Source organism: Pleurodeles waltl, chromosome 6 (assembly GCF_031143425.1).
Source record: "Pleurodeles waltl isolate 20211129_DDA chromosome 6, aPleWal1.hap1.20221129, whole genome shotgun sequence".
NCBI lineage: Eukaryota > Metazoa > Chordata > Amphibia > Caudata > Salamandridae > Pleurodeles > Pleurodeles waltl.
In genome coordinates, this window is record NC_090445.1 from 579,805,163 (window position 1) to 579,830,620 (window position 25,458).

Below are 25,458 nucleotides of genomic sequence, written 5' to 3' on the forward strand. Positions count from 1 at the left end.
TCTCCGGCGGCATGGGATCCCTTTGTGTCGTGCTGCGTGGGCCTCCATTTGCACCTTCTTTGTCCCTGTGCTGTGGGACTGCCTGGTATTCTGAGGGCTTTCTAAGTTGCTGAGAGCCCCCTCTGTCTGGGTAGAAGCCGCCAGGTCCCTCCTGGTCCAGGGCAGCACCATTTTCCGCTAACTGCAAGCTTTGCATGTGCCAAGGCTTGTTGGCGGAATCCAGCAACTCAAACCAGACTGCAATCATCCATCCAGCGTGCGACATCTTCTGCACAACGAGGAACCCGCATCTGTCTTCTTGGGTGTATAACTGACTTTGTCTTCTCTCTGGTGGTTCTTCTTTTTCACTTTCATCCGGGTTAGCTGGGGCTCCTGTTCTCCCTGGACTCTTCAGTGCTTCTTGGAATTGGTCCCCTTCTTCCACAGGTCTTCAGGTCCAGGAATCCATTGTTGGTGTCTTGCAGTCTCTTCTGGTTCTTGCATAATCTTCTATCATGACTTCTTGTGTGTTTCAGGAAACCTACTGTGATTTACTTTTGTTTTCCTGGGCTCTGGGGTGGGTTCTATTACTTACCTTTGGTGTTTTCTGACACTTCCATCACCCCTCTACAAACTACACTTGCGTAGGTGGGTAACCGACTTTCGCATTCCACTATTTCAGAATATATTTTGTGTTCCCCCTAGGCCCATTGCAACCTATTGTGATTTTCACTATTTGCACTGTTTTCTGACTTGTACTTACCTGTTTTTGGATACCAGTGTATATATTGTGTATTTTGCTCACCTCCTAAGGAAGTATAGCCTCTAAGATATTTTTTGGCATTTGTATCTCCAAAATAAAGTACCTTTATTTTTGCAACACTGAGTATTTTCTTTCATGTATGTGAGTACTGTGCAACTAGAGTGGTATTGCAAGAGCTTTGCCTGCCTTCTAGTTCAGCCTTGGCTGCTCTGCTACAGTTACCTCTAGACAGCCTAGCTGCTAGACACTGACTACATTTCACTAATAAGGGATAACTGGACCTGGTATAAGGTGTAAGTACCTTTGGTACCCGCTACAAACCAGGCCAGCCTCCTACAATAAATAAAACGTACAGTTAAAACATTAATTTAAAAAAACACCCACCCCAAACCTCTTTCTAAACCTAATATCCCCAAAATCCCACAATTATAAATGTAATCATAATTAAAATACAACATATATTAAACTAAGAAAGCATTAAATAAAACACCCTAATGAAAAACAAAATCTATAAAATGAAAGTATATTTTAACAAAATTAAATTGTATTAACACAAACTTCTAAAATTATATTAAAACCACAACATTAAAGTAATAGATGTGTACAAATTTGTTACTGTTAAGAAAAGAAAATTAATATACTTACTATTGGTATTCGAAAATTTGATATTATGACTTGGTTATTAAGTATCATTAAGAACTACTGATGTTCTGCCATCAGTATCAAAGGCTATCTATATAAAAAGGAGTTCCTTGGAGGCATTTCACTACACTCGGGAGGGGAGCAAAAGACCCATCACCAGGGTATCTTGCGAAACAGAAATGCTGAAAGCACCTTTGACTCAGACCCACACCAGAGTAATTTGCCCACTAGAGCAATAAACACAAATACACCTAACACACATCAGGGTATCTTGCATACCGATTCAATAAATGCAGCTATTCTGAAGCCACATCTGGTTGTCATCCATAACAGATTTATACAACCAACTACGCTCAAACGATTTCAGGGTTTCTTTTGAACCATAACTTATTATACATTCAACCTCTCCCACAGATAATGGAGTAAAACTTTGGATGGAATGGCCCACACACAAAAGCACAAGGAGACATCACTGCCATACTTGTGAGAACACCACATGAATATCAAACAACAGTAACTCCGTGTAAAATCACCAGTTCACTTGATCTCTGCTCATCTAATGCTTGGAATCACACCGACTTGAAAACTATGCATCAATAAACAACCATGCCTTCAATCAGCATGTAAGATCATGTCATTTACGGAACTAAATAATCCACCCACCCATCACCTAACAAGCAGCCCAAACAAATCTGTATTTTCACATCTGGGTTGATGTACAGTGCTACAGTTATTTTCTTGTCACCCATGTTTCCTTTCTCGATTTACAGCACACATATCCCTACTCTGTAAACATTTAAAATATTCACATCTCTTCCTGACAAGATGACACGAACAATTCTTCATCTGTGGTATTTCCACCTGTTTACCACGGCCCACTCACAAGATGGAGTTGAAATTGAGTTTCCAAGAGTCCGACTACATCTTTATCCTGAAACCTTACAACAGCTTAGAACCAGTGCCAATATTTCCTGAGTCCTCCATTAAAAATTGTGGTCTCAACCCAACCTGAGACTGGTCTGATCAGGTCAAACAAGGTTAGCGATGCACAAGCTGAGGAAATCGCGCTGAAGCCAAATGCCCATTCACATCACTTGGTGTGTCTAACAACGAGAAATCCTCAATGATAAACAATTTGGGCACGAGTAGAACGAAAAAGCTTAAACCACTCTTCTCCCACCTACTTGTGCACAAACAATTTTAGTACATATTAGTTAATTATCAAAACATTCATGCTCCCTACGTGCTGAACATACTAATATTTCTGCACAAAAAATATAAGCAAGAAATGTATAGCTCAGCACTGCCTTAAGCACAGCCTGCTTTGCTCAAACACTTCATGTGACCCAGAATCATGGACAAGCTCAAATTCTCCCAAAACCACACACCCACCAATCCAAACTCAGACCACTGACAAGATAGTTGCTCCCAGTCTAGTCGAGCAGCTGACTGATGACACCCCTTGGCAGATGTGTGGAGTAGAATAACTACTCAGGTGCCTACAGAACTGCTGACTTTATCACTGTTTCCCTTGTCCCTGCTTCAAAATAGTTTCCTGAAGAGTCATCTTTCTCAAATTGTGAACAGAGCTTTATACAGTCCAACACTTTATTCATTTCTTTGGTGGTTTACATTTGGGCAGACAGAATTCTCCATCTAAGATCGGAGATTGTTCGTGAAATTGAAACATGAGCCTATCTGTTCTTATACACACTCCAGGTTTGTTACTTCAGTTGCATAATTTCTTTATTTCTTGTCATCGATAGACTCAAGTCTACAGGCAGACACAAGATCAGACTCAGTAGTTACAAAAAATGTGTCTTCCCTGGATTAGTTACATCCATACTGCAAGTAAAGAGGCTCCACCAGTAGCAGTACTGGCTCCCCTTTCAGCATCCTTACAAGTGTCATCTCTCTCCCATGACATTATCAACATTGCACATGACATCACTGGAGCCAGGCCAAGCAAGTCAAGCTGGGCATCACATTCATTATGCCTTTTCCTATTTCATTAGTTGTTTTATAAAGTGTTAACTTACTGCCTTTCAGCCACTTCAGACCACTGTGAGAAACTGCAAGCAGAAATGCTAAAACAACATCAGGATTGAAACAGTAATGTAATCAGAGTAAACACTGTGTATTGAAGGGTAAATGCTAGCAGTTAATCTAGTAACATTTGTTGTGGGAAACTTGAGAGAAAGTTTGAAGTGCTGTCTTCTCGAGTCCCTCGATTGCTTTCAGTCACCCACACGCTCCCCAGTGTTATTAGTAATTTAGCAGGATGGAACTCAAACTGAGATTCTCCTTCTGGTTACAGTTTAGGGAACCAGGTCGCATAGCCCTAACGGTCCCTAAACCATTGTTTTGGGGGATTGCTGTGGTGATGCAGAGACCGAGTGTAGTGAAACGCCTCCAAGGAACTCCAGTAGAAAAAAAATTGTTGAACAGTGTGTTGTAAATAAATATTTAGCAAGTAGGTAATCAGTGTAAAGGAGCCCATCAGCCTGCGCCTACCACTCAGGATCTGGATCTCATTGACCTAACCGTCACGATCCAGAACTGAAATGCATGACGACAAGTGAGAAATAAGCATGTGCAATATGTGCCTAAATAAACAATGAATAGTGAGCACGCACAGATACATCACTGAGCAGCAGCTGAATTCTTCAGATCTAACAAGATTAAGGGTTGGTCACAGAGTACACGAGGTATTGGATGGTTAGGGAGTCATGAAGCAAGCCTGCATTCTGTACTGAACTTCTGGGGTAATAGCATGAAGTGTTTGGAAAACCTAGATCAAGTACTAGGTAAACAGTTTGGAGGAACTGACGTGCCATTAGTGAGTGGGATGAAATGCAACAAATCAGATACTTTGAAAGGAACACTTGAAGAGAAACATTGTGACAAAAAAAATCATCTCTCACACCCCCCTCCCACAAACCTATGCTAATCCACTAGTTCAGAATTGGAGGTGGTCTTCAGTGTGGCTGAATGATGAACTGAACACTTCAGAGGAGTCAATGACCCAGATATAGGGCCTCATTCTGACCCTGGCGGCAGGTGACCGCCAGGGTCACCGGCCACGGGAGCACCGCCGACAGGCTGGCGGTGCTCCGAAGGGCATTCTGACCGTGGCGGTTCAGCCGCGGTCAGAAAGGGTAGACCGGCGGTCACCCGCCGGTTTACCGCTGCCCTTCTGAATCCGCCATGGGGATTCAGACACCCCCTGAACAGGATGGCGGTAGGGGGTGCCGCGGGGCCCCTGGGGGCCCCTGCAGTGCCCATGCCAATGGCATGGGCACTTCAGGGGCCCCCGTAAGAGGGCCCCGCAAAGTATTTCAGTGTCTGCTATGCAGACACTGAAATACGCGACGAGTGCCACTGCACCCGTCGCACCTTCCCACTACGCCGGCTCAATTCTGAGCCGGCGTCCTCGTGGGAAGGTTGATTTGCCTTGGGCTGGCGGGCGGCCTTTTGGCAGCCGCCCGCCAGCCCAGGGCAAATCTCAGAATCACCGCAGCGGTCTTTCGACCGCGGTGCGGTGTTCTGACGGGGTTACTTTGGCGGGCGGCCTCCGCCGCCCGCCAAAGTAAGAATGACCCCCATAATGTCATCCCCCATCCCAGTACTTTACTCTTTCCAACAGAAAGTATCGAAACCCATTAATCTAAAATGGTATAGCCTATCTTTTAGTTCATAGTAGATATTGTGCGGACCTGGGCAGTGCTTTACAGACAAGATTTGTACCACAATATGGGCATTTCATTCATGCGGGTCTAGACAGCAGTGTATTAGAGAACCAGGATGTACAGTACCTCACATTTTTACAGCTTCAGGTATGGGAAAATGAAGTGGTTTGGCTAGAATGACCCAATATTTTTGATCAACTGCCCGTGGTTTTTGGTTCAAAGTCACTAATGTATCAACTCAGCCACACGTCCACCTTTCCACACGATCACATCTTCTTCATTAAGGTTTTGTTTGAACAACATATAATAAAATCTGGCTTCGTGGTGCATGCTCTTTTGCACACTGGGTCCTCGATTGTATTGAATTGAGACTGTGCCCTAAATTCAGTGACAATACTTCTTCCTTTGTTTTATTATTACCCACCTCAGCTGAATTTATTTTCAGCAATTTGACAGGGATGAAGTGCTCAGAGTCATGCTTAACATGTGAATAACGCTCCCTGATGTTAATTTCGACCCTGTATCTCTCACTGAATGTAACTACTTATTTGCCTATGTGTCTTATCTAACACCTAACAGGCCACATTAGGATGGCTCGAGAGCTCTGTTAAGATACTTAAATGTGCAAAAATGCCACTACCAAATGAAGATCCACAAGGTCGCAGGAAGGTTTGCTCTGTCAGAGGCCATCCCACCTCATTGAAAATCTATGCCAAATTTATAGCACAGATATTGCAAGTAGATGCCTTTGTCTGAAAAGGACCTTTTGAAATCATGTATTAGAGAGAAGTTGATTGCACTAATTTTAGACCCTTTTCACAGCCAATTAGAGACCAAACGTTCTTGACGAAGCTTTGGGCGAAAGGACTTTAAAATCATATCAGCAAACTAGCTTATAAAGATCAACAAGTCTTTGTGTGATGTAAATTTGTACACAATAATATCAATCATTTCATTAACATTATTGCATACAAGCAGAATCGCATAAATCCTTGCTAACCCACAGTGCTCAAAAAGCTTTTGACATTGTACAGTGGAACTACTTTGTTAGCATTCTTCAGAAGATGTGTTGGGGTTTGCTGTGATTTAGCTGCCTAATCCAAGAGCCTAATAGGAATATTATGCACCACTGTGGTATTTTCAAATCGTATTGAAGTAAAAAAAAACAACATGGAGATTAGACATCCCTCCCTGTGAAAGAGACATTTGACACTCAAAAGTAAAACCTTTAAGCCAGATGAAACAGGGGAAGAGCGGAGGCTTAGAAAATGACCAAGGGATGAGAATCGAGAAAGTTGAGTGCCATAGTGACTGACTACATTTCCCCTCCTCTTTGAGAAAAGATGCAGTATCCAAATATCAAAATTGAGACCAATAGTTTTGGTAGTCTTTAAATGTGGAGAATTATGTGGTATGGATTAGTTTATAATATGCATGTATTAAACTATTTATTTATTTTGGGTTTTTTTTTTTAGGTTTTTATACTCCTTTCTCAATAATGTCTGCTGTAGGAAGTTGGCTCTGTATATACCATCTCAAAGTGAGAGATAGTGTGCACAGAGTCCAAGGGTTCCCCTTAGAGGCTGATAGTGGCAAAATTAGATAATACTAATGCTCTATTTTCTGGTAGTGTAGTCGATCAGTAGGCTTATCAGAGGGTAATGTTAGGCATTTGTTATACACACAGGCTTTAATGAGGAACACACACTCAAAGACTTAACTCCAGGCCAATAGTTTTTATATAGAAAAATACCTTTGCTTAATTTATTTTAGAACCACAAGATTCAAGATTTGAAGTAAATAAATAAAATGCAAGGTACTCCACACAAGTAAGTAAGGAACTTTGAATTAAAGCAGTAGTACACACAGTATAGGTTAAAATGGCAATAAGCTATTTTTCAAAGTGGACACTGTGCAAAAAGCAACAGTTCCTGGGAGAGGTAAGTATGGTTAAGTTTCTGAGGTAAGTAAAGCACTTACAAGTTCAGTCTCCTGGGCATAGGCAGCCCACCGTTGGGTGTTCAAGGCAACCCCAAAGTCACCGCACCAGCAACACAGGGCCGGTCAGCTGCAGAGGTCAAAGGAGGGCCCAAAACACATAGGCACCTATGGAGAACATGGGTGCTCCGGTTCCGGTCTGCAGGCAGGTAAGTAACCGCATCCTCAGGCAGCAGACCAGGGGGGTTTTGTAGAGCACTGGGGGGGACACAAACAGGCCCACAAAACGCACCCTCAGCGGCCCAGGGGTGGCCAGGTGCAGTGTGCAAATTTGGCCCCGAGTTTGTATTGAAAGCAATGGAGGGACCCGGGGGTCACTTAGGCGATGCAGGCAGGGCACGGGGGGCTTCTCGGGCCAGCCACCGATTGGGCTAGGAAGAGGGCCCTCTGCTGGCCACTCCTGCACTGGAGGTTGGTTCCTCTCAGACCTGGGGTCTGCAGGTGCAGTGCTTTGTCCAGGCGTCTGGTTCCTTGTTATCAGGTAGTTGCGGTCATGGGAGCCTCTGGATCCTCTCTGCAGGTGTCGCTGTGGAGGTGCAGGGAGGTCATCTCAGGTTACTCACGGAGTCGCAGTCGCCTGGGAGTCCTCTCTGCAGTGTTAGTTCTTTGGACTTTGAGCCGGGGTCGTCTGGTGCAGAGTGTGAAGTCTCACGCTTCCGGCGGGAAGAGTGAGTTCTTTAAAAGTTGCTTCTTTGTTGCAAAGATGTTGCTGTTGGTGAACAGTGCCACTGTTCTCGGGAGTTTCTTGGTCCTTCGATTTCAGGGCAGTCCTCAGAGGTCACTGGTCCCTGTTGGATGCGCCGCTGTGCAGGTTCTTTGAGTCTGGAGACAGGCCGATAGGGCTGGGGCCAAGTCAGTTGTCGTCTCCGTCGTCTCTGCAGGGCTTTCAAGTCAGCAGTCCTTCTTCTTGTTGTAGGTTGTTGGACTCTGATTTCCTGGGTCCTGGGTCACCCTTCATTACTAAATTTAGGGGGGGGGTTTAGGTCTGGGGGGCAGTAGCCAATGGCTACTGTACTGGAGGATGGCTACACCCTCTTTGTGCCTCCTCCCTGAGGGGAGGGGGGCACATCCCTAATCCTATTGAGGGAGTCCTCCAAACTCAAGATGGAGGATTTCTAAAGGCGGGGGTCACCTCAGCCCAGGACACCTTAGGGTCTGTCCTGACTGGTGGGTGACTCCTTGTTTTTCTCATTATCCTCTCCTGTCTTGCAGCCAAAGGTGGGGGCAGTGGCCGGAGGGACGGGCATCTCCACTAGCTGGGATGCCCTGTGGTGCTGTAACAAAAGGCATGAGCCTTTGAGGCTCACTGCCAGGTGTTACAGTTCCTGCAGGGGGAGGTGAGAAGCACCTTTACCCAGTACAGGCTTTGTTCCTGGCCACAGAGTGACAAAGGCACTCTCCCCATGTGGCCAGAAACTCGTCTGGTTGTGGCAGGCTGGCAGAAACTGGTCAGCCTAGCACTAGGAGTCGGACTGGTATTCAGGGGGCATCTCTAAGATGCCCTCTGGGTGCATTTTACAATAAATCCAACACTGGCATCAGTGTGCATTTATTGTGCTGAGGAGTTTGATACCAAACTTCCCAGATTTCAGTGTAGCCATTATGAAACTGTGGAGTTCGTGTTTGACAAACTCCCAGACCATATACTCTTTATGGCTACCCTGCACTTACAATGTCTAAGGTTTTGCTTAGAAACTGTAGGGGCATAGTGCTCATGCACATATGCCCTCACCTGTGGTATAGTGCACCCTGCCTCAGGACTGTAAGGCCTGCTAGAGGGGTGACTTACCTATGCCACAGGCAGTGTGAGGTGGGCATGGCACTCTGAGAGGAGTGCCATGTCGACTTAGTCATTTTCTCCCCACCAGCACACACAAGCTGTAAGGCAGTGTGCATGTGCTGAGTGAGGGGTCCCCAGGGTGGCATAAGACATGCTGCAGCCCTTAGAGACCTTCCCTGGCAACAGGACCATTGGTACCAGGGGTACCATTTATAAGGGACTTATCTGTGTGCCAGGGCTGTGGCAATTTTTGGAACAAAGGTACAGGTTAAGGAAAGAACAATAGTGCTGGGGCCTGGTTAGCAGGGTCCCAACACACTTTCAATCATAACTAGCATTAACAAAAGGCAAAAAGTCAGGGGGTAACCATGCCAAGGAGGCATTTCCTTACAGCTGCTATACCTTTGTTTCACTAATTCAATTTTCTATACAATATTAAAAAATCAAAAAAGGATACATGCCGAAAAAAAGAGCATGAGAACTGGAACAGGGGTTGCTCAGTTATACTTGGCAGAAGATTGCAAAGCCAAGTGAGTGTGTGATGGGATTATTTGATTGGTGGCTGTCAGTCAGTCGGATACTCCACAGGCAAATTCTTGAAGCCATTATGATAATTGGTTCCCACAGTCACTGGACATTATTTGTGTTATGAGCCTCAGTGGTGCTGTGATTCAAGATAATTATCCTAGGTTACAGGGTAAATACTTTCAATGAAGAATCTGGATCCCAACGTTTGTCGGTCAAAACTCTGTGGCTTATCTGATTGGCAGAGAAAACTGCTTTGATCTATAAAATGATCCATCATCTTCAATCAGCATTCCACCTCCTATACACTCAGCAACTTTAGTAATGTACAATATTGACTTCAAAGTATTTTTACTTGTCAAATAGATTGCACTGTATCCATCGAATTGTGTTGTTTACACTGATAAAAGTTTATTCGTTATCATTGATTGAAAACCTCTGTAAACCCTTGAGCCATAGGATGGCCAATGTTTATTATAAGATTTTGAGGAAAGTGATTTATTTTATAATGTGGCTGTGAGACCTCACTATGTAATAAACTCTCTACCTGTACTAGGTCCAGTCAGATTTGTTTGAAAAACCTTAGTTCATCCCTGAGTAACTGTCGCTCTGAAAATCCAACATCAATTTATTAAAATAAGATGTCTTTTCATCTTGAAAAAGACACCTTAATAACAAAACTCCACTGGGGAGTTCAGGAGAAATTAATTTTTGAAGAGACAATAAATCACAGTTTTTTCATTCAAAACAATAAATCTTGTAATGGACCACACCCGCAGTCAAACTTTGGAAAACTTTTTTTTAACGTTGCAAACTACTACTCTGTCTTTCTTTGGGCAACCAACTCCAGCAAGGAGCGAGTCACACAGAGCGAACAGGCTTGGTTGAACATTTATCTCTGACTCAAAACAGTCGGCAGGCTCTGTGGGTGAATAGTCATAGATGTCAAAGGAGTGGGCCTTGATGCAAGGGATACAGGGTGCTAAGATGCTCAAGGATGCTGAGGATGCTGAACCAGTGATGGGGTCTTCCTGGGGCTATTTTTGGTCCAGGAGCATGGTGAGGCAACTTTGACAAAGGGGTCGATGTCCCTCGAAGTGCAGTTGAAGTCTAGCCAAAAAACAGTTGCCACTGGTCTCTGGTTATGGTGAAATCAGCAGCTCCCTTAAGTGGGGACAACTTCTGTGTCAGGAAACCACACTGCACTCCGACGACACTCCATGGTCCAGCAGACTCAGGTGTAAATTTGAGGGTCAGGAGTAGGTTTCCTAGGCTGCATGTTGGAAGTAAACGTGATCAGGCGTTCTTGGCTACCAACTCACCATGTTAGCCTTTTGTGGCCCTGTAGCTGTAACAGGACGTAAGCCAGCTGACTCTTGGAGTCACTTCTGTCTGAGACTTGGGGATGACTCTTCCATGAGTGTGGCCCCACAGACACAGTCATCTCTTTGCTATACCAAGAAGCACCAGGTGCAGCATCTCTTTGCTGGGTCTGGGGAACAGCATAGTAGTCCTTCTTCGGTCCACTCTTCAGTGCAGATGTGGTCTGGGTGCCAGGGATGCAATTTGTATGCCCAGTTTTGCCCCCCCTGGGAGGATGCACCAACTAACGGCCAATGGGCTACCAGGTCCCTTCCCACCCATGTGAGCATGGCGCCGTATCCGACTAAGACTAGTAAGGCATTAAAATGAATATCCTTCTGAAATGTCTATTTCTTTTTCCCTCAATCTCATTGTGAATGCCTAATTCATTCATTAAATGCATGGAGGGAGTCATGAGCAGTTTCATTTGGTTCTAAAAGAGAGCCTGACGAGCGATACACCTTATGAAACTACCACCTAATCAAGGTGATTTGCTACTCCCTGACTTTAAGTTGTATTTTTGGGCAACTTTTGGAACGCGCATTCGGAATCTACTTATTCTGATTCTGTTGCCTGGGCTATCAACTGGCCATTGGCTCTGACAATAGATTACTTCTCTGTAGATGACCGAATCTGGAATATTTTAAACAAATGCAGTTCAAGACCATTAAGTATATTCATTGGATCTGGGGAAAATTTGCATTAAAAATGCCTTACCATATATTCATTTGTTCACTCCGTTGTGGAGTAATCCTGCTCTTCCACCTATTTTTCACAATACTGTGGCCAGTAAGTGATTTACATTAGATCTAAAATATTTGGGCCAGCTTTTTGACTCATCTGGGCTGTATACATTTGCGGCTCTTCAAGTACGCCATGGTCTTCTATGTCAATCTTTTTTTAATTACCTACAGAGTCACAATTTTCTACTATGCAGGCAGTTAAATCTAGACAAATTAGACAATTTAGATATTCTGAAATACCTTTGTACAATTTTAGATAAACTATTAATCAGAATAATCTATAATATTATGATTGCACACCTGGAAGATGGATGGCCTTTGCTTGCAGCAAAGTGGAGCAAACAGATCGGCATGGACATTTTTGCAGACGATATCACTAACACATTTGACATCATGAATCAATCGTTTTTTTCTGTTAATCTTAAAATGCAACAATTCAAACCTATATGCAAGCTTTACTTTACTCCTGAGAAGATATTGGCCAGGACAACATCTAATAATAAGACAAACTGCCTAAAGTGTGGCACTTACTCTGATGACATTGTTCACATGTTTGCCGAGTGTCCCTTGCTTGAAACCTTCTAGTCCACAATCTCTGAATATCTCTTGCTCCATCTGGAGTATAATGTGCAGCTTACAAAGAAAGATTTAATGATAGCATATAAATGTGTCACTAACCCCAGAGATTTGGCTGTGGTCGCAGTAACGATCACTACTGCTCGGTTGTGTACTGCCAGACTTTGGAACGATCTATTACCCCCTGCTGCTTTAAAATGGTGGTCTAGGTTTAGACAAGTTTATGAATTGGAAGCAGCAATACTTAAGACTAAAGGGGCTAACGGATACGGTTTAGGAATATTTGGTCTGGTTTTTCTTATCAAGGAGTAAGACTGTTAAAATGCTTTATGTTCTCGAACTAGCTAGACTGTAATTTCCTCTTTTCTTGTTTTTGCTTTTTGCTCTAACTCATTTAGGAAAGGAATCTGCAATACTACCTTCACTTCTGACAATATCTGTGTCTAATGTATGGAGATAATTGTTATAAATGAATATTTGTAACTCAATAAAATGTTTGCACTTCTAGCATGTCAGACTGACACTGGCTGACACAACTTCAATTTCTCTTTCAGGAGACCAATGTTTTAGGATTCAAGGGTCCCCGAAAGATGACTGTATTAATACCAGGAATGAATTCTGACAACGAGAGAGTCCCGATCCGCCCTCGTAATGTAAGTTTTACTGAGAACCAGGCATACATGTCAGTAGAAATCCCACTCCAGTACAGGCTTTCCACTTGTAACAAACCTTTGATCGTATCTTACAGCAGAATTAATGTGGGACTGGTAGTTGTGCATTCAAGTGAGCATAGCTGGGATAGTTATGAGGATTAACCTGAGCTGACTATGCGGAAAACAAAGGGTGTAGATATCGCTGGCCATTGGAAGGTAAGTAATCTAGCTGAAGACACAATTGTATCCAGATCACGGACACACTTGGGACTAGCTCAGAGATTAAAGTGGGTGTAGCTCTGGGACTGTAAAGGGTATAAGTGGTATATCAAAACACAGAACTTAATCCGCCTTAGTGATTCTTAGTGACAAACCTGGGTCTAGCACAGAATGTAAGTGGGTGTTGCAGTGGGAAGGCAAGTGCTCTAGCTAGGCTCATGTATGTCCAACTGAGGGGCATAACTGTGTCTAGTGAAGAATGCAAATGGGTGTAACTAGGAGGTAAGTGTTCTAGATGGGCACATACCAGCTCTACCTCAGTAGCATCCCGGAGTCTAGTAAAAATACTTGTGTGTGTAGCTATGGAAAGATAAGGGATATAGGTTGCACACACTAGATATAGACCAGGGTCTCACCAAGATATAACTGGAGGAACAGGTAGGTCTAGCTGTAGGAAGGTAAAAGATATAGCTGGGCACAGCTGGATCTAGGTCAGGCTCTCACCAGGGTCTAACTGGAAGATGGAGGAGGGTCCATCTGTGGGAACATAGGGGTATAGCTGGGCAGAGACTAGGTCAATTTAAGGGATGCAGTTTGTTCTAGTCAAGAATGCAGGTGGGTCTAGCTGTGGGAAGGTGAGTGCTTTAGCTGGGTACATGCTGGGTCCAAATCAGGAACAAGACTTGATCTAGGGCAGTAGGCATGTGGGTGTAACTAAGATGTAAGCACCCTAGCAGGGCACACACTGGGTCCAGCTCAGGAACGCACCTACGTATAGGAAGCAGGAATTCCACATGTGGTAATGTAAAGGGTATAGTTGGGTATTCGCCTGGGCTTACTCTAGGAGCTCACCTGGGTATAGATAGAGTATGCATGTAGTTGTCACTATTGGAAGGCAAGGAGTATAGCTGGGCACAAAAGTGAGTTCAGCTCAAGGACGCACCTGGGTCTAGCCGGAGGATGAAAATGGTTCTACTATTGTTAGAGGATGGAGATTAACTGGTCAATGAAAGGATCTAGTACCAGGATTTAAGTAGGTGTCATATGAAGTTATAAGTAGGTCTTGCTTAGGAGATTTAAATTTAATTTCTAAAAGTCAAAGAATCATCATCTTTGAATACAAGAAGACCTGTCTGGGGAGGTAGAGACCATTCTCTGTGGCTAAGAGATGTCCTAGCTGGGGATGTATGTGATGCACCATGAGTGCGATGGTGCTTGTAGGGGCCCTAGAGGGAGAAGTGGTGAAAGGGGGCTTGCTGGAGGAGTAGGGGTCCTGACCTTTGGTGTAGTAGTTGGGGCTGTTGAGAAGCCTAGCTTGAGAATGGGAAGTGTCAAGCTTCTGGAATAATGCAGGACTCAACAGGGATGTCGGGGTCTAACTGTTAGTGTGCAGTCCTTAGTATGCATGAAGTAGCCCCCACTATAAGGTTCAAAGTACCTGGACCTGTAGCCTGTAGTAGCTGTAAGGCACCCTAACTTAGACTGTAAGGCGTCCTAGAAGGGGTTCTAGGGAGCCGATTCTGAGTTTAGCACTGGCCATCTGTAAGTGAAATTTAAAAAGCTTCAGTGTTGTGAGAGTTTCCCTTTTCTCTTTTTCCCCTTCTCTGTTTTTCTTTAAACTCTAAAGCCGTCTTCAACTTACAGATGAAAACGCCCATCATGTTGGAAAAGAGTTAACTATTACTACCTACCCCTCAAGGTTACTGTCCTGGGCAGACTGATCTCTTGGTAGGTCTGACTGGACCCCTGGGGCTGGGGGCTCCAATGAGTCCTGGGTAGTTAGCAGACTGTCCGTCTCATCTACACTGAGGAAAAAGCTCAGGTTGATGTTCAGGTTGATTTCAAGGTTACTCAAAGAAGTAAAATAGTAAATTGTTGGAAATAGTTAAAACAGAGAAAGGATTACAAACTAAGGGCCTGATTTAGATATTGGCATACAAGTTACTCCTTCACAACCATGATGGATATCTAAATCCCATAGGATATAATGGGATTTAGATATCGGTGGACGGCATACCTGTCACCATTATGACAGAGTAACTCATTCCCCAGTATCTAAATCAAGCCCCATGTGTTGTCAGTCCCTGACTTTGGGTCCTTGCAACCATCCGCAGCTGTTTCAAAAAGGTGCATTGCAGAACAAAAAAAAGATGACTTCTTGGCACTGGCAAGCCTGTGTGGCTGCTCAAACAAACCCTTGCTGAGTCTAAGGAGAACCTGAAACAGAATTCAAGGCTGTTCTGTTAGGTAGGCGAAAATTATAACTAGTCCTTAAGTCCCTTGGCCCAACGGAACCCTGAGCTCCCCCCAGGCCAAGAGAAACCTGGCCCTATTGTAGTGGTGAGTGACACGAGGTTAGTATCAGTAAGCCGAACCCCTGAGAATGTGTCCTTGCCCAGCTGATGACAGGAGTCTTTGCGCTAACCAAAAATCTCCTTCTCTTGTAGGATTTGCTTAGTTACCCTGAGATACTTTGAGATTTCTCACGAAGTCATTAACAAAGACTTGCCTCTGTTGACCGAGATGATGGACGCTGTTTAGCAGACACCAGAGAGGTGTTCAGGGCAGCATTTCACCTGTGCGGGTGTATGCAAAGTAAGGTTGAAGGTGTAAAATAGAAAGTCCTTACGAAGTGCTCAGCGCTGCAATACAGAGAAATAGTTTTGCTGATTAAATTCTTGCTAATTACATACATTCTCAGAATACAGGGATGACTTTCTTAAATGAAATTCGAATGTACGATGCTCCAGGCTTACACCTGTAATCTGCAAACTGGTGGAAGGAGTTCCTCCTTACATGCGCGTCCTTCCCTCTCGAAGCTGCCACGCGCAATGTCCTCTCTCCACAGCCTTCTCCATTCCCACGCAGCTCTCTGCCGGAACTCACACAAGGTGTTCTGGAGTGAGTCTGGTTCCCTGTATCTGGCATAACTGTAATGGTGTATTCAAACGGGAATTTACTGTTTGACGTGTTTAACCTTCGCATCTCTTTTATCTCTCCTCGTGTTTTTTTTTTCCATTCAAATCTCATTTGTTCACGTCTATATTCAGAAAATCAGTAATAGTTAGTCTTGCCCTATTTTAATTATACCTCTGTTCTGGCTTTGATGTTCTACATCCCAAACTTGAAAACAGGTGCTGATAACTGTTTTTGGTACACGGTTCTTTATAATGTGTACAAACTTTCCTAATCCAAGATGGAGGCGTTTTACTTCCTGTTTTGTCTTCAAGTCACATCCTGTTTCAGCATTATACAAGGCAATCCATTTTGTGTCTAGTTGCTTCCCAATTTTGCATTCCCTAAATGCTTGCTGGCTGGACTCATCTGCAACCCACATTTTCCCCATCTTACTGCATTCCATATTTTGCTTCTTGTCTTATTATTTGGCCTGGGTAGGTAGGGTTTTTTTCTGGATGCTGCAGCAATCAATTGGCCTGATTCAGCCCTATTCACTATGTTTTGTAAAGGGATGAAAGATGAGTTACAAGATGAACTCGCTAGAGGCTGAACACCTGCATTCTTACAAGATCTCATTCAACTGATCATCCAAATTGTCAGTCAAATACAGGCGAGGAAGATGGAACATCGGAAACAGTCACTGAGTAAGGTTTTTCACAGACCTGTGTTAAGTAAAAACCAAATCCCTTTACTCTGAAGACAAACCTATGCAAGTTGGCTTCACAAGAGGTCACTGGCTAAAGAAGAATGGTCAAGACAATGTAAAATGGGCTTGTTCCTGTACTGTGGTCAAAAAGGACATCTAAGTTCCTGCTCCACGCATCCTTCTCATTAACTCAGTATTAGAAACTGGGGCTCTAGTTGGCAGAGGTGTACACCCTTGTCCAAGTAAGGGCCACAATCCTAGTTAGGGTAAGTCACCCTCTGGTAGGTTGGCACTTAGCAGTCAGGCTTAAGTTAAAAGGCAATGTGTAAAGTCCTTGTGCAACAAACCATGCATTAATACAGTGAAAACACCACAAAAATACACCACAGAGGTTTAGAAAAAATAGTTAATATTTATCTGAATAAAATAAGGTCAAAACGATGAAAATCCAATCTACACAAGGAAATGTATGATTTTTTAAAGATTAAATCCCACTAAAGTGCTTAGAAATTCAATAGCTCCAAATGGGGCTACCACGGCATCATTGACGGAGTCATTCCCAATAATCTGATGCTACAGGCGCCAGTCACAGAGTCGCACGGACCCCCAGGCACACTACTTTTGGAAACGAAGAAACCAAGATGTTGTACAGAGTCATGGAGATGAAGAGTCACTGGAGCCGGTGCGGCATCAGTCCCTTACAGCATCCGGGGATGTGAGGCGTCGGTTTCATACTGTGAGGCAAGGAAGGCGAGCCGTCTGTTCCGTCCAGTTGCAGAGGGAGCTGGTGTGGCGTCTGTTGTGAGGCGTTGGATCCTTGTGACCCCACAGGGTCGATGAATCAAGTTGGTCAAAACATGATGAGTCGATTTTGCAGTGTCACAATCACACTGCTGACATTGAAGGTGTTGCGGCAATGTCAGGCTTGCGTTGCAGGCCATGGTCACTGCGTGCAGCGCAGTCCACAGGGTGGGAGCAGGTGCGGTGTCAGTGCTGGCATCGCTGAAGTCATTCATGGCCTCGCTGAAGTCAGAAAACTAGCTAAAGGCTAGCTGGTGAAGTCTTTGTTGGCCCTGAGACTTCAGAACAGGAGGCAAGCTCAATCCAAGTCCTTGGAGAGCACTTTTGGGGAAGACAGAGTCCTTCCAGCAAGGTTAGAGGCCAGCAGGGCAGCAAGCAGGGCAGCAGCCCTCCTCAGCAAATCAGTCCAGATTAATCCTTTGGGCAGCCAGGCATGTCCTCTGACAGAGTGCAGGTGTAGATCCAGAAGTGTCTCCTTTGGTGGGGTCAGAGACCCAGTTTATATTCCCCAAAAATGCCTTTGAGTAAGGGAAACTTCAAACAGTGGTTTTGAAGGGCACAAGTTTCCCTTTCAGCCCAGTCCTGTCTGCCAGGATCCCTGTGGGGGGTTATTGGTCCTTTGGGTGAGGGCAGGCCACTGGCCTTTGAAATGTAATTCCTGCCCATAGATACCCATTCAGTATGCAGATGAACGCAGACGTGACTTAGTGTCATGTGTTTATGGTTGTCTGGGTGGAATGCATAAGGGGAGCTTTTAACCAGCACAGATCAGACATGGATTAGAGATGTAAGGCACAGATGGCAGTAAGTGCAGAGAAATACCCACTTTCTAAAAGTGGCATTTCTGAAATAAAATCAAACTTCACCGGTAAGCAGGATTTTTGATTACCATTCTGGCAACACTATACATGACAGGGCCACTCCTTCCAGATCAGAATCTACCACTCAAAAGTATATGAGGGCAGTTCCAATGCTAGTCTATGAGAGGAGCAGGCCTCGCAGTAGTGGAGAATACATTTATGAGTTTTTCAATACCAGGACATGTAAAACACATAAGTACATGTCCTGCCTTTTACCTACATAGCACCCTGGTCCATGGGTTGCCTCAGGCCTACCTTAGGGTTGACATATATGTAGAAAAAGGGGGGTTCAAGGCTTTGCAAGTAGTTTTAAATGCCAAGTTGAAGTGGCAGTGAGAATGCACACACAGGCCTTGCAATGGCAGGCCTGAGACATGGTTAAAGGATTACATTTGTGGGTGGCACAATCTGTGCTGCAGGCCCACTAGTAGCATTTAATTTACAAGCCATGGGCATATGTAGTGGACTTTACTAGGGACTTACAGGTAAACTAAATATGCCAATTGGGTAAGAAGTAAGAACCAACATTACCATGTTTAGAGGAGACAGCATATGCACTGAACAGCAGTGGTAAAGTGCGTACAGTCCTAAAACAAGCAAAAACAGGGTCAGAAAAATGGACGGAGGCAGGCAAAATGTTGGACGATGACATCCTAAGGTTGTCAAGTCTAACACTCAGGAACTCAAGAAACTAAAAGACTCATCCCTAGTGCTGGGAACAGAGATGAACTTGAATTGGAAGACCCTGAACCAACCCTTAAACTTCTGTGGGTTTGTTCTGCTTCCATCAGAACTTAAGGTCCAGTCTCATTGTTACTTAGTATTAGGTCTTGTAGAGTATTTGGGGGTATGTGGGCAATGTCCTTTCTTCAGAAGAGTTTGGCGTGGACTCTCGGAATGTTAAGGCAATCTCAGAATGGCTAATCCCTTCTTTGTTAAAAGAAATGCAGACTTTCTGGGCCTGGCAAAATATTCCTGGAAGTATATGTCAAACTTTCCTCAAGATTGTATCCCCTATCACTGATCTCCTCAAGAAGAACAAGGGTTTCCAATAGAGTCATCTAGCCACAATAGCCTTTAATAAACTGAAGGATGAATTTGTACAAGCCCCTGTTCTTCAACAACCAGATGCCTTTAAACCGTTTTTCTTAAAAGCCAATGCTTCTGGCCAAACAGTGGGCACTGTTATGATCTAAATAGGTTCTGATGGACAGGAAGACTCAGTTGCATACTTTTCACAAAAGCTTAGTCCAGCTGAACTTAACTACTCAATCTTAGAAAAAGAACTCCTTGCAATCAAATCATCCTTTATTGTACGGATACATTTTCTTCTAAGTGCTCAATTGTGGATAACAGTCCTCACGGATCTTCAAAACCTACAAGTGTTCAAACAAGCTGAATGTTGAAATAGTTGCCAAGCCCTGGAGGCCTCTTTTCCAGCAATGTAAGTTTCTTCTCTCATATATGCTTGGTAGCATTGTTACAGACTCCCAAATCCCGATGGTACTCTGTAAACCATGTCCCACAATCACAATTAAAATCTGTTGAAGGCTTAATCTTCTTTAGTTGCAACATTTTTATTTCTTCAAAGGAATTACAAAATATGTTTTTTCAGTTATGTCTTGAATCCTTGATTTCCAGTCATAAAGGAAGAAGAGTCCCAGAAGAACTGATTATAAGAACATTCTGCTGTCCATCTCTCTATTAAGACATTGCAGATTATGTCAGTTCTTGCTAAATGTGTGTCCAAAATAAATGTGAAACACGAAAGCTGCCCTAATAATGACATCAGAAATACCAATAAGACCTTGGAAAATCAGCTCCACTGACTTTATTATTGAGCTACCTTCCTCTGGAAAGTGTACCACAAATATGGTCATGGTGGAGTCATATCCCAAAATGGCGCACTTCTCTGCCTTAACTAAAACTCCAACAGCTTCAGAAATTGTTTGTTTTCTACTCCAACATTGGTAGGCTCCATAGAGTGCCATCAAAGATTATCTCTGGTTGAGACCTCAGAATGTTTATGAATTCTAGAAGTCCTTATGTAGTAAACTGGGCACTAACATCAGGGTGCCATTCCGAAGTAAATGGTCAAACTGAGAGGCTAAATCGAACTCTTGAAGTCTTTGTAAGATCTTACATTTTTCCCTCCCACGACAATTGGAAGGCTCTGTTGCCTGAGGCTTTATTGCACCATAATAATTAAATCCACACTTCTACTCATTTTCACTATTTTTTTTGTTGCTTTGACAGGTTTTCACCCTTTACGTATTCCAGATGCCTTAGAAACGAAACATCCTGTAGCTGTGTTTCAAGACTCAGTAGAAAAATTGAAGCAGATTCAAGAAGTTTACAATCCTATAAAGTAAAATAAAGTAGACAGGCCAATGGACATAAGGGCAAGCTCCTTCCTATAAAGTAGAAGACAAAGAATGGTGCTTTGTTTTCTAATAAACCTTGTTCAATTTTTAAATCCAAATTTTGTCCATGGCTCTATTGTCCATTCAAAGTCTCCAAGATCATTAATTCTGTGACCGTAAGACTCAAGCTTCCTCCTTCCCTTGACGTTTCATCCATCTTGCCAGGTTCTCAGGTCAACAGTACTTACAAATAGTAAACATGAGTATGAAAATTGTGACTGCCGATATTTGTAGAGGGAACTACAGTTCCTCATTGATTGGAAGGGTTATCACTCTTGTGATTATCCCTGGGGACAGGCAAAATGGTTCATGCTCCCCTTTGGAGCTAGTGATTCTAAGTTTCCCCATTAACCTTGCTCTTCTAATGGGGGGAAAAGTGTAAGGAGTTCCTCATTTCCTGTGTGTCTTTCTGGATTGAGAAGGGGACCACAGCGTCTTCAGCTCCCCTCTCAAAGCCACCACCCACAATGTCCTTGCTTCATGGTCGTCTCCTTCCTTGCCTGGCTTGGAGTCTCTGCTGAAGCTCGATCATGGCATTCTGTGGTGAGTCTGGTTCCTTGCGTGCAGTGTCTCTGTAATGCTGCATGTAAAAGAGAACTTACTGTTTGACCTGCGGTGTCTCTGCAACACTCTAGGTCAGAGTTACCATTCCTCATTTTTTTCTGTTCAAATCTGGTTTATTCACTTCTATATTCAGGAAATCAGTAACCGGCACTCCTGCCCCATTTCAATAATACCTTTGTTCTGAATTTGCAGTTCTAAACTATAGACTCCAAAACAAGCATTGATTACTATATTTGGCACACAGTTCTTTATAATATATAGAAACTTTCCCAATCCAAGATGAAGCATTTTACTTCATTTTTTTCTTCCAGGTCACATCCTATTACAGCGAGTCTAGTTGTATCGATTGTGCTTTGTCTAATTGCTTGCTTCCTGGACTCTTCTGGAATTCCTATTTTCCTTGTGTTCTCCATTCTATATATTGCTTCTTACTCCATTCTATATATTGCTTCTTACCTTGTTGTTTGGCCTGGGCAATAGGAAGTTTTTTTTCTGGACTCTAGTTTTTTCCCTTCTGGCTGTGGATTATTTCAGAAGTAATCTCAGACTGCCAGTGTAATCCTCGAGTCTGGCGTTGCTGCTGGAGATGAGAGGTCTTGTATTCAGACAAAGAGGGAACTTTACCCATTGCCAAGAAGACCTGCTCTTGATAGCTGGATATACACATTGTGTGTTCTCTCTTTGGAGTGTAATCGCATAGATTTGCTACATGTCTCGTTGGTTAGTGGTGGACTTGGAAAGAATTGATATAATTTTTAGGGTCACTGCATTTCTCTTCTGAACTGTATATCAGGGTTTTTTCTCCTGGTATTGGGCAAAGACAGTATACTGGAAAGTATTACTGCTTGGTATTGTCTTTTCTTCTTAAGGGTGTCTAAAGTTTGTGTAATTTGCTGTTGCATAATTAAGCAAACATTTCTGAATTACATGTAATAAAGCAAAATGTACCTATGTCATTTTGCACTATATTTTATAGTGAAATGCATCCCTGTGTCAATTTTTGATGGAAGGCTGCATTTACTCAAAAGTACCGCAAACAAGAGCTGCTTGTGTTCTGTTGTTCCCGTGCAAAAGTGGTAAATGTTTACCCCGAATGATGTGTAACTACACTCAGTGGCTTCATGGCGTATTTTCGGGAATTTTGCACACAAGCATAACGCTAAATTATGAAAAGCATGCTGCAGTAATTTAAATTTCATCCTGGTCTACTCACTATGCCTTGGCCAGACTGGAAGCCAGAATCAGCACTGGCAAAATTATTCAAACCAGCCCCACACTGCAAAAGGCTGCAAGTAGAATGGGGCAGTCGAGACTTGTTTCAATCTTGACAACCCTTCCTGATCTGTAAGCAGCCCCCGGCCTGCAGCCCACTAGGAAAATGCCAGAGCAGCAGAATTCCCAATCTGGCCCTGCCAGAGAGCCTGATACTGTTATTCGTGAAAGACAGCCCAGGCTCCATTAATTGATTTCACCCTCCAGTGGCCATGAAGTGTAGCTTGGACAGTATTATTAGTGGGGTGTGTGCTGTTCTTGTGATTTTCCATCAATCTTTGTGGTATACACAACTAAAAACTGATTTAAAGGGGGATCTAATGTGTATTGGGTTGGGTATAGGGATGAGTGTGGGAAGTGTTATAGGTGTTCGAGGGAGGAAAAACAACATTTTGAAAAGTCAACGTTCTTAAAACCCTTCATATCTATCCAAACATTTATGAATCTGTGTTCTAGACAACGAGAGAATTAGAAATATGCCACTGATTCTTTCTCCCTCCCCGTAACAGGCACCAGTCTCAAAAAGATAACTCAGGAGACCAAGTACTAGTTGCTACTACAAATATGTAAATCAGGTCTAACGTATCAGGTAACTTCTAATAACAGTAAATTGACTGGGTTGGTTAATGCACCTGTCTTAGAAATGTGTATGTGTGTAGCCTCAAGATTACTTTGGTTTTATGATAGGTAGAAAAGTTGTGACCCTAATTTCAAGGAGCAGTGAAGCTCTTTAATCTCTTTAAAGAGCTAATTTCCCTGACAGAAGGAGCTGCTGATGCTTACGGTATTTTATGTCTGTGTGGGGGGACTTTGAGGGGGCAGGGGTGTTGAGGGTGGATACAGGGCTCAGTTCAAACCTGATCATAAAAAACAAAATGTGATGAGGCTGTGGAGAATTAGCATCATATTGAGACATTACAAAGGAATCTCAGGGGACAAGCAACCATGTATCAGGTGGTGCAGAATCCATGTGAACTCCACACCACAGTGTCAGCCTGGAAGTGCCCACACCCGACTAGAAACCAGAGAAAGCACTTATTAGGGGGTGTGCCCCACAAACAATACAGCTGAAGATATGCCTCTGCCAGACGAGGCTGGGGTCTAGAAGAGAAGTATCATTCATATGAGGCCTGGAGGCTGGACTTATCAGTGTTATTTCAACATTTCAAACCCACAGAAAAGAAACCAATTACCATGGAAAAAAATGTATAACCACTAATTTTGGAGGGTTGTGGATGATGGGAGAAGGGTAACGGCAAGCGAATGGATGACACATGACCATCACAGAAATTCAAGACGGGGGTAGGAAATATTTCAAGTGGTCTGCCCTGTGAAAAAAGCAATTGCGATTGCTACAATAAAAAAATTATGAAAGGCAATTGGTCACACCATTAGAGGATGAGTACCACCCTTAGCTTTGCCAATGCTTTTCTCTTTTAACTTAAGCTTTCTAGGATGGACATCGACCATGTGGGAACTGTATAGTATACAAGCATTGGCAAAGCCAATAGGTCTCGCCTATACAGTACCTATTGTCTTTCGCAATGTGTTTTGCCATGTTGTACAGCAGTGTGGCTGCTGTTCAGCATGGCTAAAAGTTAGTGGCGTGGAGTGTCAGAGTGGAGCGGGGAGTAGAGTGTTGTAGAGTGGATTTTTGGAGTGTCATAGAGTGGAGTAAGGGGAGAAGAGTGTCGTTGAGTTGAGTAGAGGGGAATAAAGTTCAGTGGCAGAGAGTGTTGTAGATTGGAGTGGGGTGGAATAGGATGGAGTGGGTTGGAGTGAATTGAGTTAGTGGTGTGGATTGGAGTAGAGTAGGGTGGTTTGGATTGGGGTAGGGTGGGGTGGATTGAGTGGAGTGGAGTGGGGTGGACTGGTGTGGGGTGATTGGATTAGAGTGGGACAGACTGAAATGGGGTGAGGTGGATTGGGGTGGGTTAGATTGGATTGGGGTGGGTGGTCTGAAATGGACTGATAGGGCTGGTATGGATTGGATTGGGGTGGGGTTGGGAGGATGGGATTGGAGTGGGGTGGACTAGATTCACTGGATTGGAATTGGGTGGACTGGGCTGGAGTGGAGTGGGGTGGACTGGATTGGAGAGGGGTGGGGTGGATTGGATTTAAGTGGGGTGGACTGGATTGGAGAAAGGTGGATTGGATTAGAGTGGGATGGGGTGGATTGGATTGGATTGGAGTGGGGTGGATTGGATTGGATTGAAGTAGGGTGAATGGATTGGATTGGGGTTGGGGTGGATTAGAGGAGTGAGGTAGGGTGGAGTGGTATGGACTGGGTTGGAGTGGTGTGGATTTAAATGGGGTGAGGTGTATTGGATTTGGGTGTGGTGGGCTGCGGTGAGATGGATTGGAATGGTGTGGATTGGATTGGGGTGGGGTGGGTGGAGTGGGTGTGTTGGATTAGATTAGATTAGGGTGTATTGGAGCAGGGTGGATTAGAGTGGGGTGGATAGAATTGAGGTGGGTGGATTGAAGTGGGGTGTGGTGGACTGAACTGGGGTTGGCTGGATTGGATTGGGTGGAGTGGATTGGAGTGGAGTGAATTGTACTGGTGTGGGGTGGATCATATTGGAGTGGGTAGGCTGGATGGATTGGTGTGAGGTGGACTGAACTGGGATGGGGTGGATTTATTTGGGTTAGAGTGGGGTGGGTTGGATTACAATGGGGTGGATTGGAAGGGGGTGGAGTGGATTGAAATGGGATGGGCTGGACTGGAGCGGGTGTATTGGATTGGAGTGGGCTGGGATGTATTGGATTGGGGTGTGTTAGATTGGGGGGGTTGGATTGGGGTGGGGTGGATTGAAGTGGGGAGGACTAGAGTGGGCTGGACTGGAGTGGCACGGACTAGAGTGGGTGGATCAAATGGGGTGGATCGGATAAGGATGGGGTGGAATGGATCGAGTGGGGTGGATTGGATTTAATGGGTTGGATTGAGTTGTGAGGATTGGAATGAGTGGGGGGATTGGGGTGGGGTGGATTAGATTGAATGAGGT

At 43.9% G+C, this 25,458-nt stretch overlaps 1 protein-coding gene across 3 annotated transcripts in view; it reads left to right on the top strand.

Annotated features, from left to right (window-relative positions):
- Positions 1 to 25,458, top strand: part of TULP1 (TUB like protein 1) — a 594,937-nt gene that overhangs the window by 536,168 nt on the left and 33,311 nt on the right. For all 3 annotated transcript variants that reach the window (XM_069238767.1, XM_069238766.1, XM_069238768.1), the window contains one exon: positions 12,612 to 12,710. In XM_069238767.1, the coding sequence (XP_069094868.1) occupies positions 12,612 to 12,710 (99 nt within the window). The remainder of the gene's footprint in view (positions 1 to 12,611; positions 12,711 to 25,458) is intronic.